Consider the following 17953-nt stretch of genomic DNA (forward strand, 5'->3'; position numbering starts at 1 on the left):
ATAAACATTTTCAACCTAAATTTCCAAGTGTTTTTTTTTGCTGGATACTTCACAGAGATGATTTTGCTGGCTGCCTGGCTGATAAGCTTTACAAGAAGTATACAATATATATACACAAAAGATGTGACTTTTCTCATATTTTTGGGAGTGTAGTTGGATCTCAATTTTTAACATACATTTATCAGAATAATTCTTTCTGTCCTGAACCTTTTGGATTATTTCTGATAGAAGAAAGCCTTAAGAATGTGTCATGCTTCTACATATTTAATCCATCAATTTTCCTGAATCTTTTGGATTATTTCTGATAGAAGGAATAATCCAAAAGATTCAGGAAAATTGATGGATTAATATGTAGAAGCATGGCACATTCTTAAGGCTACAGAGAGAGTGCAGGCATTAAATTATAGAGAAAACATTAGTTTCACTAGCCTGGAAAGTATTGCTAGATAGAGCATAAAAGCAAGGTATGTAAGAGGATGGTGCAGGATGGATAGTATTCACATTATGGTAGTGATTAATTTGCTAGTATGGAGATTGTAAGTACTAGAATAAATTAATTATTAAGTAACGTCTCTTCAATCTGAAAGAAACTTTCAGTAGACTACCTCACAGCCAATTCAGGTTATAAAACTCCTTTTATTGCTTTTTTACAGATGCATTTCGAGCCAGGTTAACTTTCTAGCTCCTCTTCAGTGCTACAAAATAAATTTTAATTATAAAATTGACAAAAAACAACATGAGTAGAAAATATATACAAAACAATAAAAACATCTCTCATAATACCTTAAGAGTCTCCATAGGTTACAATGGCTTAATTGGTACTATTACAGTAATACCTCAACTTATGCTACCCCAACTTACGCGAACCCAGAGTTACGCGATTTTCAAATCTCGCCGATTCGTCTTTTGTTTGAGCGCCACGCAACCCTTGATTATTCACTCCCCTCACACTATTGTTCAGCTTACAAGTTTGGACGTGTCGCGCTGAATTGACACATAGCTACAATTTATTTTGTGTTATTTATTTCTGTGTTTGTTATATCTACGGAGACATGAGAGACTCTATGTGGTGATTTCTTGTAACTGTGAACGAATCAAAAGACAAGATAAGAATAACGAGAACATTTATTAGCTTACATACATCCAATTTGGATTTTACATTGCGAAATTATACCCCGACTTATGTGAATTCGACTTACGCAGTTGTTGCTCAGTCCCACCTATCGCGTAAATTCGGGGTATTACTGTACACTCATACAGTACTTTTAGTTCCATTTACAATGTTTTTACCAGCACAAAGAATTATATTAAGGGCATTTATCGTATTATATTGAAAGGATGTACAGCTTGCTACACTAGTAATTATAAATTATGATATTAAGTAACATTTTACCAGGGCTGTGGAGTCGGAGTCGTGGCGTTTTGATGTTTTAGCCGGAGTCGGAGTTGTCAAAAAATCCACCGACTCCGACTCCTTTTTACTTCCCAACTTGTTATGTATATAAAACGGAAAAGTATTGGAATTGTGTCAAATTCGACCCTCCAAAGTTTTTTTTTGCAAATCTACACGTTTGGAGACCTCCTGAACCTCTCAAAAAAGTCAATAAAGGGAAAAAATTCACGCGCACATGTGTGTGTTGGTGTCTAATTTGTTTAATTTCTTTATTTTCTGTTCTGAGATATTAAACAATATTACCCGTTCTGAGATATTAAACAATATCTCAGAACGGGTAAAGTTTAAGAAACGAAATGTGGCACTGTAGCTTGCGTATAAAGGGGCATTAACACTATTAAATTTTAGTTCTTAATTAAAGGTCTACAGGGTGAAGACATAAAAGTGGTCATGTGTCATATCTCTTAATGAATATTTTACTCGTTATTAGCGTTCAAAATTTAATAAAATAAAATAAAACTCAAAGTAAGCTTTTTTGCCATTTTATAATAGTACAGTAAAACCTGTTAAGATGTTCTCGCTTAAGATGTTAGAATGTATATGGGGACATGATTTAGTTCAACCACTTTGACTTAAATAACTAATTCCTGTGTTAAACCATCCGACTCTGATTCTGACCACTCTGACCACAGAAATTATTAGGCTTCAAATAGGGTGAATGAAATCATGCCCCGCCACACACAGTCTAACATCCACACATATAAAAAAAAACCTCAATCTTTTGCATATCTCGAAATTTCAAGGTGTCCCAAGTCCAAAAATGTAAAAATTTGGAGGAGTCATTTTTTGACTGAGTGCTACACTTTCAGAAAGAAAATTAAAAATTATCAAATACATATTTATATATTACTTAAGAGAAGTCTTTTAGCTTTGGAATAAAAAGTTTCTATGCTCTATCTTTATTACAACTCTATTTATTGAATATTTTATTCTGAGGTCACGTGATGACATCAGAATTTCCGGGTCTGCCCCTAGTCGGAGTCGGATGGTAAGGAAAAGTCGGAGTTGGAGTCGGTAGATTTTTATGCGACTCCACAGCCCTGCATTTTACAATAACATCTAAAAAACTCTTAAAAAATAAAAATATAAATATACATACAGGTTTCTTACTAATTAAAAGCTTATTATTTTGAAAATTTAACAGTATATGTTGTATATCCTTTTAAGACCATTGAAATACAAAAAGGTTTTTCGCAACAATGTATAATCCTTACGGTATAATTAACTAACTTACCTTTGCGCCCTCTAATATGTTATACCATTGTTGGGTCAATTTGCATACCATTTGACACATTTATTAAATTATCATTATTGTATTTTATTATCTCTATGTGTTCTTTGAATTTATGTTTATAAATGTCTTTTTCATAGTGTAGTACTTTAATATTATTTCTATCTATTTGGCAGTTGCTATTTTTGATATGATTAAACCAAGGGGAAATATTATGTTTTAGTCTTATGGCAGCTTCATGTTCTTTAATATGTAATTCTAAAGTCCTTCCTGTTTCTCCTATGCATTTTTTCAGATTTTGACAGTTACAATTAATTCTATAAACAATTCCAGTTTTTTCAATTTATCAACGTTGGTTTTGTGTTTTCCTAGTTTATGAATTTCATGTGAGATTTTATTGGACAAAGATGGGTCCAAAACCACATTATCCTTGTTTAAAAGTTTAGAACAGTTATCGAAAATATTAGTTATATAAGGGAAGGCTTTGTAATCTTTCTCTCTTATTTTTTATATTAAATCTATTTTTGTAATATTGGGTGTGCCAAATTTTTAACATTCTTTTTGGGTAATTATTGAGGATGAATTTATAATCTAATTCGTTTAATTCCATTATGCGTTCATTTTTGTTGGTTGTTCTTGTGTATATTTTTTTAAATTCCATCATATATGTATTCTTTTTAATAGCTATTGGGGTATATGAGTAATANTGTCAAAGTGAACGTCATTCGAATATAATTAGGTTATTATGTGCACAGGTGCACCTCATTACATCATCTTCGTACACACTGGATTTTCCATTGTGTATACAGTATACAGTACAAGGTTACATTATGAAACAGAAAATGATGTTTTGTCTATCGAAAAACTAATTTTTTATCGATTTATACACTAAATATAGCTTCGATTATGTGTAATATCTAATAGTCTAAACATAACTATGATCCGGTTACATCGTATCCGGATATGCATAGACATAAAGACATTGAATTACATTGCGAAATCTTAATTTACTATAGACTTTTGTTAAGCGTAGTCAAGCAGAATGATTCACAAAGTGGAAGAACATGTTTACTTAGATCTTCAGTAGGCGTGTAGACGGTTTGGCGGGAGTTTTCTTTCACCTATTTTAAAAATACGCCCGCTAATTCCCAGAAATAATCGTCTAAATTCTAATAAAAATATTAAATTATAACCAATTTTTATTACTGTTAATTATCGTATTTTAAGATATTAACGGTTAGATTTTTATTAATAAAAATTTTTAATTCAAGTTCAAGGCCACGGCTTAAAAATATTTTCACAGTTACACAAATATGTTAAAGCTGATTGGTTAGAGAATATTGAAAGATTTTTCAAGTGTTTTAAAAATAAGCAAGGTTTAAATTCTTTAAATTTTTCGACAGATGTTAGCTCAAATTTCTACTTGTCTACGTGCCTGAAACGATTTTTAAGACAGACACACATTTTTCCAGGAAAGGGGAAAAATGTTAAAGAAAATAAAAACTTTCAATAATAAAATAAGTTTCGAGTGTCGAATAATCATTGTTCGGTACGAAATTGCAAATTAAGTATGACACTTCACGACAGTCCATAAACCTACTTCCATTTAAACAGAAATTAAACAGGGGATTTCTCATTTTTTTTCTTTAAAAATAATTTTTAATTTATTAGTATTAATCTAACAATTGTTACTATTACAATGTTGGAAGACAGGAGAATTACTAATTTTTAACCTTAAGGCAGCCAGATGTTCCGACAGTCAAATATTTAATCTTCATTTTGTTTCACCAACATAAAAACTAGGGTTCATACCCTAGTTTATGTTGGTATATTTTTTGGGCCTTTCTGACCTCCATCTCTGTAATAATCAATTGTTTCTGTAATTGATGTTGAAGAAGCTCAAAAAATCAGTATAAAGTCTGTCGCAGATTGTATCTTTACCAAAGAGAGATTGGTGAATACGCCAACTTGAAATGCATTTGAATAATATATCTGAGAATAAATTTGTCTTCTGAGTAATTCTTGAACTCAGGTGAGCATTGGATTCAAAGGACATAACATTTTGTTTTATTTGTCCAAATACTCCCGTTTTAGTGATCATAAAAGTGAAAGATATATGATTCTAAGACATCAACAATTAAATTTATTATTATTAAGAAAATTATCAAAATGTTAGCAATAATAGATTAAATCCATTAATTATAATAATAATGCAAAAGAAACAAAATTTTTAAAATATTTCAATCCAAGTGTTAACATTAAAAACAAAGGTTTTTGAACACGTCTCTGTAAATATTTGATAAATTATTTTTTCCAAATATTTTGTTTTTATCAATTTTACTATAAACTGAACTATCAACAAGAAATCCATTCTATAAATGCAATTTATCAATGGGTATGGAAATTACAGTCGACCCCCCTATAATTACGGTTCCTATAAAACTATGAAAAAATATACGTATTTTGGAAATGTTGAGTCGGATTAGTGTAGAATCGATTAATTTTATGGAAGAAAACCTTTCAATCAGCTGTAGTCCGTAAACTTGACACGTGTCGGGCTGTGATTGGAACGACTTGTAAGAAATCGGATTCCTAATAAATTGGAACGTATCTATATCTTATAGGGGGGTCGACTGTACATAAAAAAAAGGCTATATTATCTAATTTACTATCCTCAGTTCATACACCCAAGATCATCATCTGAGCATTGACATATATTGACATGTAGTCCAAGATACTTTTTTAACAAATTGTAAAACTGTAATGATTTTACATACACTATTCTTCCATCTATGTTGGATATTGCTAGGAGTTACAAGAATTTTCTATTGATTAGTTAGTTGATTGTTTTCACACTACAATACTATCAATTTCCAGCAAATTCATTGATAAACTGACTACAATAAAAATGCAGAGATAATGATTTGAGTGAATGTTTTGTTGATACAGACAAATGACAAAAATGATAAGTTTTCATTGTTGTTGCTGATAGTGTAGCTTTAACAAGTTCAAATTAAATGTATTTTTCATAATTTTATAAGGTAAAATTTAATTTAAACAAGATTTTCAATTGTAATATTTTAATGAATAAATATTGAAATTCAAATTAGAACAGTTTTAATGTCAAGTGATTACTTAGTTATTAATTTATTATAGTCTAATAAAGCTGTTTTATTATGAACTAGCAGATGAGCCTGGTATTGCTTGGGCAAAAAATAACAGCAGCAAAGATTAAGATTATTAGATAATTTTGTACTTCTAACTCTTTACTATATTATATTATAGTNTAGTCCGTAAACTTGACACGTGTCGGGCTGTGATTGGAACGACTTGTAAGAAATCGGATTCCTAATAAATTGGAACGTATCTATATCTTATAGGGGGGTCGACTGTACATAAAAAAAAGGCTATATTATCTAATTTACTATCCTCAGTTCATACACCCAAGATCATCATCTGAGCATTGACATATATTGACATGTAGTCCAAGATACTTTTTTAACAAATTGTAAAACTGTAATGATTTTACATACACTATTCTTCCATCTATGTTGGATATTGCTAGGAGTTACAAGAATTTTCTATTGATTAGTTAGTTGATTGTTTTCACACTACAATACTATCAATTTCCAGCAAATTCATTGATAAACTGACTACAATAAAAATGCAGAGATAATGATTTGAGTGAATGTTTTGTTGATACAGACAAATGACAAAAATGATAAGTTTTCATTGTTGTTGCTGATAGTGTAGCTTTAACAAGTTCAAATTAAATGTATTTTTCATAATTTTATAAGGTAAAATTTAATTTAAACAAGATTTTCAATTGTAATATTTTAATGAATAAATATTGAAATTCAAATTAGAACAGTTTTAATGTCAAGTGATTACTTAGTTATTAATTTATTATAGTCTAATAAAGCTGTTTTATTATGAACTAGCAGATGAGCCTGGTATTGCTTGGGCAAAAAATAACAGCAGCAAAGATTAAGATTATTAGATAATTTTGTACTTCTAACTCTTTACTATATTATATTATAGTATTTGATTTATATTTACAAATGTTATCTTATGTAAGAGTTTATCACACCAAGTGTCCAATCTAACACATTTTAAAAATTCTTTAAATTGTGTACTATAGAGGTAGAAAGAATTTTTAAAATGTGTTAGATTGTTCATTCAATATGATAAACCCTTACGTGTGATAACCTTTATAGTTACATATCTGATCTTACCCGTTTTCACCAGGTGCAAGAATTAGGTTCTTCCCTCTTCTGAAGCTAATTAGAGAATTTTTAGATGGATCTAAAATATGTTTGATTTCCTACAAAAATGCAAAAAAAAAAAAAAAACACATCTAAAATAGTACAGTAGAAGCCGAGTTCTTCAGGGTAATCCTTAAGAAATAAATTTCTATACTTTGGAAAGTAATAGTAGACAAAAAACATACTATTATTGATTCAAAAAATATATATAAATATTTTATAATTTATAAAAACATTAGAATTTAAATAAAATCTTATAAAATTTGGCCAAATGATTGGATAGTAAGAGATTCATCTACAGTATTTTCTTGAAAAATCTTGATTTTTATTTGGCTTATATCCTCCTGATAATATTTATGGATAATTTGAACTCGAAAACTTTTCATTCCTATATCTAATGTAAGATAATTCATTGTAAGTAATGAATTTAAGAAAAAAAAACTATTTTATGAATTAACAATTTGATTGTAAATATAATAAATCTTAATCTAAATTCAGAGACTATAAAGATTGGTGATATTTGTAAATCCTAGTTAGAACTGAATTGACCTTGTAATCCAATGTAAAGCTTATTATTTGTATAATACATTCAGTGTGAAAAATTTCTAAGTTACTAAGAAAAATCTACTAAGTTATTAAAAGTTTGTGAAGTATAATTTAGAGCTTTTCTGCCTGGTTTATATTATAATGTTTATGTATTTTTATATGTTTGATTTTTTGTTTTTTTGTCATTTATTTTGATGTTCCATCCAATATGTAAAAATCTTACACACGAGTTTTAAAATTTGTCTTTTTCAAAAAACAGAATGCTGTAAACTGTTATAGAATAACTGGCAGCTTTGTTCTTTTTAAATTGTAAAATTCAAATATCTCCTGAAGAAGGTTGATCAAGAAGAGCAAAAAAATGTTAGAATAATAAATATTTACTGCATAGTAAATGATTTCTTTTTTTGTTATCTGAATACATTCAAAATTTAAACAAATATTCATTCTTTCAAGAAGAATTAACATTCCAAAATAATTATAAAAACTGATGGAGTCAGAAATTTTTCCCTTTTTCTTTTTACATAAATGTAAAATACGAAAAAATTATATTTTTCTTTCTCTTCTGACTTTTTGGATAATATATAACTTCAAATTCTAAATCATTAAGCCAATAATGACTAAAATTTTTTAAAAGTTAAAAAGGTATAAAAAGAAAACAGTTTGCAGAGGAAAAAAAANGTTTTATTTTTTTTTAATATTATAATAAACGTTAATAAACATAATTGTTCGATTAATGATTCTAAGAGATTTTGTTCTTTAAATGTTGTACATTTTACTTCATTTTGCGTAATATTTATCGTATTAATCGTGGTAGAGATATTTATTTCGTTATGTAATTGGAATCATTTAAATTAATCGTAACATAAGACTTGCTTTTATGAGCTCAACTGCAATCGCGACTTAAATCAGGACCAAATTACTGTCGTACAAACTTGAAACTATTCCAGATTCATGTATGCATAATTTCAGCAAGTTTTATTATAATCGAAACTCAGTTTTCTGTGTTTAAGTTAAGAAAATCACATACAAAAAATAGAAGAAATAATTAGTTATTAAATCCTATATTCTATAGTTAGTTCCTTTAAAACATCGCAGATAAAGTAAACGTTAATAATTAAATAATAGCTGAAAATTAAAAAAAAAAAAAAAGATTATTAATAACTTTTATTTAACATTTCGGGAAAAATAATGTAAAAAATTACTTTAAATGGCAATGTTAACAGTTAACAGAAGTTCCTATTTCAAACTAACGTAACTAAGATTTGTATACTCTTTCATTTGTTACGATTAATTTTATCAAAAATCATAAATTACCTAGCAAAATATAAATATCATCTCTAAAAATTAAAAAAAAAAATGTTTATTGATGATAAATTTTGAGATATCATTTGCTTTCAATCTGTTATATGAGAATGTTTTGTGTTTTTAATTTTGATAAGATTTCATGAAAAACTCACCGAATTAGTTAACCAAAAATTCATTATAATTTTACCAAATATAATACAGTAGTGGCTCGTGGCTCGATTATCCGGCCTAAACAGGAGACGGTGAATCGGATAGCATAAAATTTGGATAATAAGGAACCACGTGTAATATGAGTTGTTTGGAAATAGGATCACTAACGAAGTAAAAATCTGCATTTACGCAGTCTCTGCTTTTGACAGTATTCTTAATATACGATTTCAAGAAACAAGTTTCCGAATAAGTTGTTTAGAAGGGAGAACATGCTTGATGCTTGCACGCAGTTCTAAACTGGATGCATTTTCAATTAGTCATTTTTTAAAATGCCTGAATAAAAATGACCAAAAAAAAAAATAGTTGCGACAGTATAACACGGAAGACAAGATAATCGACGACCGGATTTATCGGGTCTCTGCTGTATATTTTTCCAATATTTTTGCATTAATATTAATGCAAGATTTTTTCAGTTTAGTTTGTCTCTACTTCTGATAGATATTTTTCTCACAGGGAAAAATATTATACTATTAAATCTTACGTAAAACTTGTTAGTTTACTATAACCATATTTTAATAAATTTAATATTTTAAACGAATTATAAATAATTTATGTATAAATGAGGATCAAACCTTCCGATTGAAAAATGTATATTTTCTAAATTTGATATTGATTCTCGATCTAGACTGGTCTAATCTCTGATGGAGTTGTGAATAAAACAAATTCTGAAACATCAGAGTGATTTACAGTTTATCTCTGTACTGAAATTCAATTCAATGTGGACCACAAGGATGTGCTAGTTATTTCAATTAATTATATATCGTACTTCTAGCTATTTTATTTCTAAGTAACAGCAGGCATTGGCATGTGTTTTCGAATTATTAAATGTAACAATGATTAGTAAAAATTTTAATGAACGTCTTGCATGTTATATAATATATTCCTAGACGGAACAAAAGATGATTTAGTACGAACTGTAAATTTTTAAATCTATTATTATTAATGGCCTAAATTATGATTACTGATATTATTCTAGATGAATTATTTTAATGAATCTTTTTGAGGAATTAAATATAAACAGTTTAAAATTTTACATACTACTACATTTTTTGATTTTTTTAATTAATTGCTTAATAATATAGCGTATTAAAACAATACAATAAAGCTAAATTATCTTTTCCACATCTGTAAAAAATATTTTTGAAGTTCCATTAATATTTTTATTATTTAAAAAAAAAATAGAGCTAACGCTGTAGGTGATTTCGAAATTATTCGTTTGCCGAAGTCATTGTTGAATGATTTAAAATATTATTTAATATATAAAAATTATAAATCAGTATTACTAAACTGTTTAATAAATTAGTAAAAATATAAGATTTTATAAATTAACATTTCAAACCTAGTTTTTCTCAAATTTCCAGTCTAAATATAGTCACTTTTCTTTAAATTTGTCGCTCAAAAATATAACTGTGAAAAGAGAGAAAATGAATACCGGGATAAATCACTTTAAAATTTTATATGGCAATTTACTAAATATGTAGAATTATTATTTCAATGTCATTTAATTATTTATAGAGAACGGAAATGATTAGTAACAGTTTTTAGCCAATTTGTTTTACGTAGTTGCGACATTGTACGATCTAATTTTAAATTGGTAGCTGAACGTTATGGTATTAGATATTATAATCAGTTTCATTGACTTCATTTTATTCACATAATAATGATATATATTTTTAGAAATTTGATATAAATTAGTTTTGATATTGAAGTTTTAATAGAAACTGTTTTTACATTTTCAATTAAGATATACAGTACAGTTTTAAAAGTTTAGTAAAACTAATTGTAATCTATTATTATTTCAGAAAATATTTTATATTTAGTTTTTTTAAAACAAAATTTATGACTTTTACCTTATCTACATTTATTTTTGATTGTGCTTGTTCAAGATCTCGTATTACATTGATTGTACAGTACAAGTTATGACGACAGAAAAAAAAATGTAAAGATAGGGAAATAATTATATTTCAATTGTAAAAGTATTAAATTTTAGATATTGTACTTTAAATTTAAAACATGTAGAATGTTGGAGCCAAGTAATATTATTCTAAACTTTAGTCTGACATCATTTTTATTGTAATGGTGTATTCAATAAAACAAACAGAACCTACTGTCTGAAAAGGAAGTTCAGATTGTATTGTAGACAATTATATTCAAAAAGATTACTAATTCTTAAGTTCAGTATTTCTAGAGTGCATTTCGTCAATTGGATTTGCATTGTATGAATTTACTAATCAGTTTATCTGCTTTCCTGTTAGGTTACCTGTTATCGCTGTATTTTATTACTATTTTCACAATTTTGTTTTATTCGTTTTTTTTCCTGCTAAAATATTTTTATAGTTCAAATTTATTTTTAGTAGTTTAGCAGCTGCAAATATAGCAGATTTGATATTACTTTAATCAGAATAATAATAATAATATATAACGAATAAATTAAATTATGTTAAAATAATATAGATTAGGATGAATCGAAAATAATAATTGACGAATAAAAATATCGTCGAGAAAAAATATTTAAATTCGATTTTCTCTGAATCATTGCCTAAATTTAGCAGAATATTGCGATTTAACACTAAATTACCCTATGACCTAACATATTTAGGACAAAATAATTTTGTAGATATAATCTTATTATCTGAAATCGATTTTTTAAAGACATGTCCTACAGACCATACAGAAGTCGTCGTTTTGAATGTTTAATTAATTAATTATTTAATTACAGTTTTAATTTCTAATTTTAAATAATATTAAGAATACATCGGGATGTTTATAATAACGTTTAAATAAAAACTTTATATTAAAAATACATTTTTAAAAATGTATCAATATTTACATCTATAGAATTAATATTCCAATAATAATACAGAATATGTTTGTTTATAATATTCGGTAATACATACACGTACCGTACCTGTACATTACCTAAAATTTTATCGAATTTAATACGCGATTCAAGCGTGCTTTTTTATTCAGTAAAGTTTCTAATAAAATGTTATCGAAAAAAATATTTTATTCGGCATTTATTTAGACAGTTTTTGGAAATTAAAAAATATATATATTAAGTAATAACAATATTTAAATGATATGAATAAGTGCAGGCAAATAAAAAATTTACTAAATATTTCTTTAGATAAACAAATTATGATTATATAAAGCTTATATAATGTTATTTTATTCGAAATCCAACATACAGAAATACGATGATATATTTAATTCATATCCACAACGTTGCATTAGTTTGCATTTTAATTTAATATTTTGTTAGTTTTTTATTATTATTATTTTTCGAAAATAAAAAAATTACCAAAATACTATTTATTTTTAAGGTTATATAAGTGTAAAGCTCAGAAACAGTGATTGAAAATGTATTTTCAAATTAAGAAAAGTGCATTTATTCCTTTTTAAAATAGTCTTTTCATCCATTTTTAGATAAATCTTGATGGTTTTTAAATATTAAAAAGGAGAGAATTTTTTAAATTAACTTCACTTGAATATTTAATATTTTTATAATGGTAGTATAGTAATAGACTAAACAAACAGGATCTTGAATCTAAAGAGCCAATGAATCGTTATCGAACGATTATCATATTTTGTTGTGTAGGTGGAAATAAATATTTTAGAATGTTGTCATACAACTCTGCCTACCGTCAAAATAACTCTTTATGGGCTGTCTTCACATCTAGTTAATATTATTATTAAATTAATTTGCCATTGTTTTAAAATAAAACTATAAATTACTAATAAGATTCTTTTAGAAAAGTTTATTCAATTTTTTAAAATATATTAAACTTTTTCAAAACAACATAATTGTTTTTAAATTATTTTTAATTGAAGATAAATTAATAATTACGTATTAGTTTGTATTTTATTTTTAAAATAATGGAAAAAAATGTATTGATTAAAGAATCGAGATATAAATACTGTATTTGATATGCTGTTGAATTGGGTAGTGTTTGCAGATAGTATTTATAATGAATTGTGATAATTGTATTATATCAATTAAATTCGCAATTATGATAGCACTCGACGTACACGCGACAATCCCAAAAATATCCAGAGTAAAACATCCGTTTGTGGTGTCGAGACGTGACGTCATAACATTCTAGTATCGGCGCCTTATTCCTGGTCGTCGGACAAATTTCTTCTTTGCTATCGTTCTATTTAGTAAACCCATTAAACTTTGTAATCTCCCCTTTTTTTAAATAAAAATTTTTAATAATATTTATGGATATACTCGACTGTCCACATAACTATATAAGGATAATGGAGCGTCGTTAATCAATGTAGTGTAAAGTGCTACTGATGTAATTATAGAAGTGTTGGAAACGAACCGGAAAGAAAGGTCGAGTTTTGGAGGTTCTGAGCAATTGCTTAACAGTGGTTAAGTCTAGTGGAACAGGTGGTCACCGACAAAATTTTGGGTGTGGGCGGTCTTTCGTAGGTAGCACTAACGTCACCTCCTCAGTGTCTGCACCCACTCTGGCACTTTTTAATATTCGTCCTCCTTAACTATTACAAATTTCCACAGACTGTTGACGGGTCGTGTCCGGTGACGTGTTGCAGGTGCTCAGATACTTCCCATCCATCGGAGCAGTAAAGGGGAATTGCCGACTCGTTCGTCCAGCTTCTTATACGTAGGCGGTATTTTTTCCCCTGCGTTACTTGTTTTGATTTCCCTGAGGGATTTATCAGTCTCACTATTTTACCATACATCGATTCGTATATCAATTGTTTAAGTAGAGAAAAGCGATACAATAGATAGCGAAGGTTGGATAAAAATAATTTCAATAGATGTATACAATTTCTGTTTTTGTTCTTTATTTCGATTAGAACGTACAGTACATTTGCATATATATAAATATATAATAAAGCAGCAAATTACCAGTCTGTTAAATTTATAAGTTTAAAAGTGATAATTAATAATTTAGCCGAAGAAAGGCATATAACTTAAGTACATCCATTTTTCCTGAAAGAAAATAATCGTCAAGGTCGAAGCTTACCTAACAGGTTCGTGTCGTCGTGGAAGGTATTAAGAAGAGATATACAAGCTCGAAATTCTATACGTGAACGTTTCATGCTAATGACTGAAGTAGCTTCGTGTCTAGTATTATCTACTGCCCTTCGCTGAGGTTATTTGCCCGACCCTAAAGGACGGTAAACAGGTGTTTCTAAGTAGTTCGCGATGATTTAATTTCTTGTTAAAAAGTAAGTTTTGTGAAAAACTTTAAAAGTGTATTCACAACCTATAACGTACAATGACATTGCGACTTCGTGAAGCATGAATGCACACCTTTTTATTAGACCAGATGGCTTTGAGTCTTGTCTCTATTGTAGGGGTAGTCCCCACCCACATGGCCGTGTAGGTTGCCCCATATCTCGGGCGTCATTTACAACGAGGTCGCTCGCTACTCATACATCTAAGATGGAATTGTAATTAGATTTCTGTTTGACTTGACTATTTCCACGTAAATGGTTCACTTAAGTAAATCGTTGTTTCTAGTGAGAGAACGAAGTGGTCAGGATTTATTTCTGGTGAGTAACGAGATAAATACCCCTTTAATATTCGGTTTCTTTTACCATGTGGTTTTCGTTTGACGGTGGTACGTGTGTGTAGGTAGACCTAGTTTTGTAAGAACGGTGTTGTTGCTGTTCTGTGATGAATGGCGACTCTTCATTTAAATCTTTCAAATCTGCCGTTTAACAAGATTGTCTCGCATTCGTGACTACATTAATTCAATATTTACAGTACTGAATAAATTTGCCTTTCTGTTTTTTTATAGAATAAATTAAATTTAACACGTTTTAATTAAGATTGTGCATTTTATTATTTAATTCGTAAATTTCAATCGTATGAATAAGTATACGCTCAAAAAATTAATGTAACATTTATTTAAGGTAGAAATACTGTATAATAAAATGAACTTTTAAAAATAAAAACGAATGTATTATAAAAACGAAATTTACATGTGCTTTTTAAAGGATTATTATACATTAATATTTGAGTGTTTAGATTCTTTTTAATTTAAATTTGATTGTTTCTAATGGAGAATTCAAAGGATTGTTTTTATATGTAGAAAATTGTTTAACAGTATTGGAAAATGGCCAAATACTTTAGTCTAGCTAATAAATTTTTATTACTTCGTTGAAGAATGTTAAAGCATAAATGCCTATCACATCTACATCCCTTTAAACATTGCATTAATCTAGCTAACTTTCAAAATATAAATAATGGTTCATTAAAACATTTTCAGATAAAGATGTGTATGTTTAAATATATTCGTTTTTTGGAAATTTTCTACATGGATTTATTTTAAGTTAAAAAAAAACTACTTTTATTTCTGTTGCAAAAAGTATATTTATTATGACTTAAATATATTCTAACGCTTTAAAAATAAACAATTGATGCTATTTGTTTTAAATGTAGGCTAAATAAAGAAAAAAAGAAGTACCTTGTTTTTCTTGTCTTTGAGCTAATAACCTATAAGTTATAAATGAAGATACAGAATGCTCTTAATAAACAAGCTTTTTTTTACTTTATTATATAAGGAAATATTTAAATATTTTAAAAATAATTTTATATTATATACACTATTTTAACTTTCAGTCTGATAAATGTATAATTATACAACTATATATTTGAATGTAAAAAATATTAAATTAGAATAAAAAACTAATAATATAATTATAAATATTAAATATATAATGCATAAAAAAGATTATTTTATTTATTTATGTTAAGTAAATTAAGTTGATTCTCTTACAGTAGTAATATATTTTTAGCAATGCCTGAGTTATTTAAAACTTTTCATGCGTATTTATAACTTAATATAAGTATTTTTAATAAAGTTAATCTGTCTTTAAATTTAAATAAATATATTCTGAAGGAAGAAAGGAAATAACATTGAGATTTAATAAGAATGATATGATGATAGCTATTTGATAAGTGATTATGTATATAAATAAAAAAATTGATTTAAGAGAATTAATTTGAGAAAATTGCATGTTTAAAATGTAATATTAATATCAGATTTATAACATGGAGCATTTTATTAAACTTTACTGATAATAGAAATTTTAAATAGCAAGTTAATTACTTTATTTATTTTTAAATAAGAACTTCATAATTAATTGACAATTTTTTTTTTAAGGCTAAACAACGAGCTTCAATATTATGGCTGGTTTCAAAGGCATATAATCATAGGATTCCAAGTGATCTCAGGGAACCTTGCTATAGGGATCATGAGGTATTATTATTTTTAATTGTTAGGATTTAAATAATTAAAGTTTTATCTCTCCTTCAAGTGTTTTATATTAATATTTTAAATATTATTTAAATCAGTTTATAAAATAAGCTTTAATGCAATTATATTTGGGATTTGAAGCCTATATAATTTTATATTGTATTATTGATATTAGATTAATTAAATTACAGTGGGTTTTCAAATTATATGTTTAAAACATGCAATTTTAAAATAATGTAATAGAAAAATCAGTACACTACTGTAAAAAGTACACTCTCACTTTAAAATTGTGTGTAGCATAATTATGATTTTTGGCCATTAATGGTAATGCTTACATCTGTCATTTTGTTTGGATGACTCTGACTGTAGAAAATTCATTACAATGATTACTTTGAAGAATAGTTATTCTTCAGTTATTCTCTTGATGTACTTCAAGGAACATCCAGGTATCCACTGACAAGTCAACACAAAACTTTCCTTGACAAACTTTTATTTGAATATAACTTATACACAACAATATTTCTATTTATGAAATAAAACTTTTAAACATACAACTGTTGAACTAAAGCTAAATTAAGTTTAAAGATTCTCTCTTATTATAATTTCCAACTATAAACAACTTAGTATAGTTCCTTCTATAAATGTAAACAACTTTACTAAATCTGGGATGAGATGGCGCCTAACACCTCCCTCTAGGACCAAATTTATTTGTAATTTATTAGTTCTTTCTTCCTACATGCACACAGAACATGTTTACTATTAGTTTAAATGATAAAATTTTGTTTATACAGCAGAGTCCCACTAGTCTGAACACTGCTAATCCAAATGTCCGCCTAATTCGAACATGTTTTAGTCGGCGAAGAGAAAATTTTTCTCTAACAGCAGGTCCACTTAGGGATATTCCCCTTTCTCTTTCCTGAGTGAACCATGTGAATATGGCTTTATCAAGCTTGTCAAATGTTGAGGGCCTTGCTGTTGTCAATTTGCAACTGATTTTTCTGAAGTAGAAACACAAAAGTGCTCGATCTTTGCCCGATTTTTTTTTCCAGTTGGTTATTGTGGCCTTGCCAAACTCTACTGCTAATTTCATTTCACTTTTACCCTTGTCCAGGGTGGAGTGCTGACGTCATTGATAGTGTTTGATCTATATAAACCAGACCTGTTTTACTGCTTATTTCTGCATTATTTCAATTATTTAGCTAATCCGAACTGGGCTTGATCCCAATTAGTTTGGACTAGTGGGACTCTACTGTATATGAGAATTAAAATGTATATGACTTATTTTAGAATGGCATCTTAAACTTTGGTGTTTCATGAAGCAATTTAAGCATCAATATACATGACTTATTTTAGAATGCAAATTCTTATGTAATCTGAGAACCTACTATAAGTTTAAATTTGTTTTATTTCAGAGGTAAAATGTTTTAGCAGTTAATAAGAAAATGTTGAATTCTGAAAACATTCTGAATTTCTGAATATCAAATTCTGAAAACATTTCTTTAATTAAACTAATTTAAAGAAATGTTTTCAGAAATTGATAATCATGTTATCATTGTCTAATTTTATCAGTATTAATATTTTATAAATAGATTGGAATAAAAGATATGTAAAATTTAAATTTGTTATTAGGAACAGATATTTTGTTAGAATTTTGTAAAATTTACAAATATTATCTGAATACATTTGTAAATTTTTGCACTTTTGT

The 17953-nt window shown here is 27.5% G+C and overlaps 1 protein-coding gene across 1 annotated transcript in view; it reads left to right on the forward strand.

Moving 5' to 3' along the window:
* The window catches only part of LOC111625502 (patronin-like), a 95084-nt gene that overhangs the window by 28151 nt on the left and 48980 nt on the right, over positions 1-17953 (forward strand). Inside the window, exon 2 of the mRNA XM_023368654.1 lies at positions 16156-16251. Coding sequence (XP_023224422.1) covers positions 16156-16251 — 96 coding nt within the window. The remainder of the gene's footprint in view (positions 1-16155; positions 16252-17953) is intronic.

Source organism: Centruroides sculpturatus, unplaced genomic scaffold (genome assembly GCF_000671375.1).
Source record: "Centruroides sculpturatus isolate CEXI.00-Female unplaced genomic scaffold, Cexi_2.0 scaffold105, whole genome shotgun sequence".
In the NCBI taxonomy this organism is placed as follows: Eukaryota; Metazoa; Arthropoda; class Arachnida; order Scorpiones; family Buthidae; genus Centruroides; species Centruroides sculpturatus.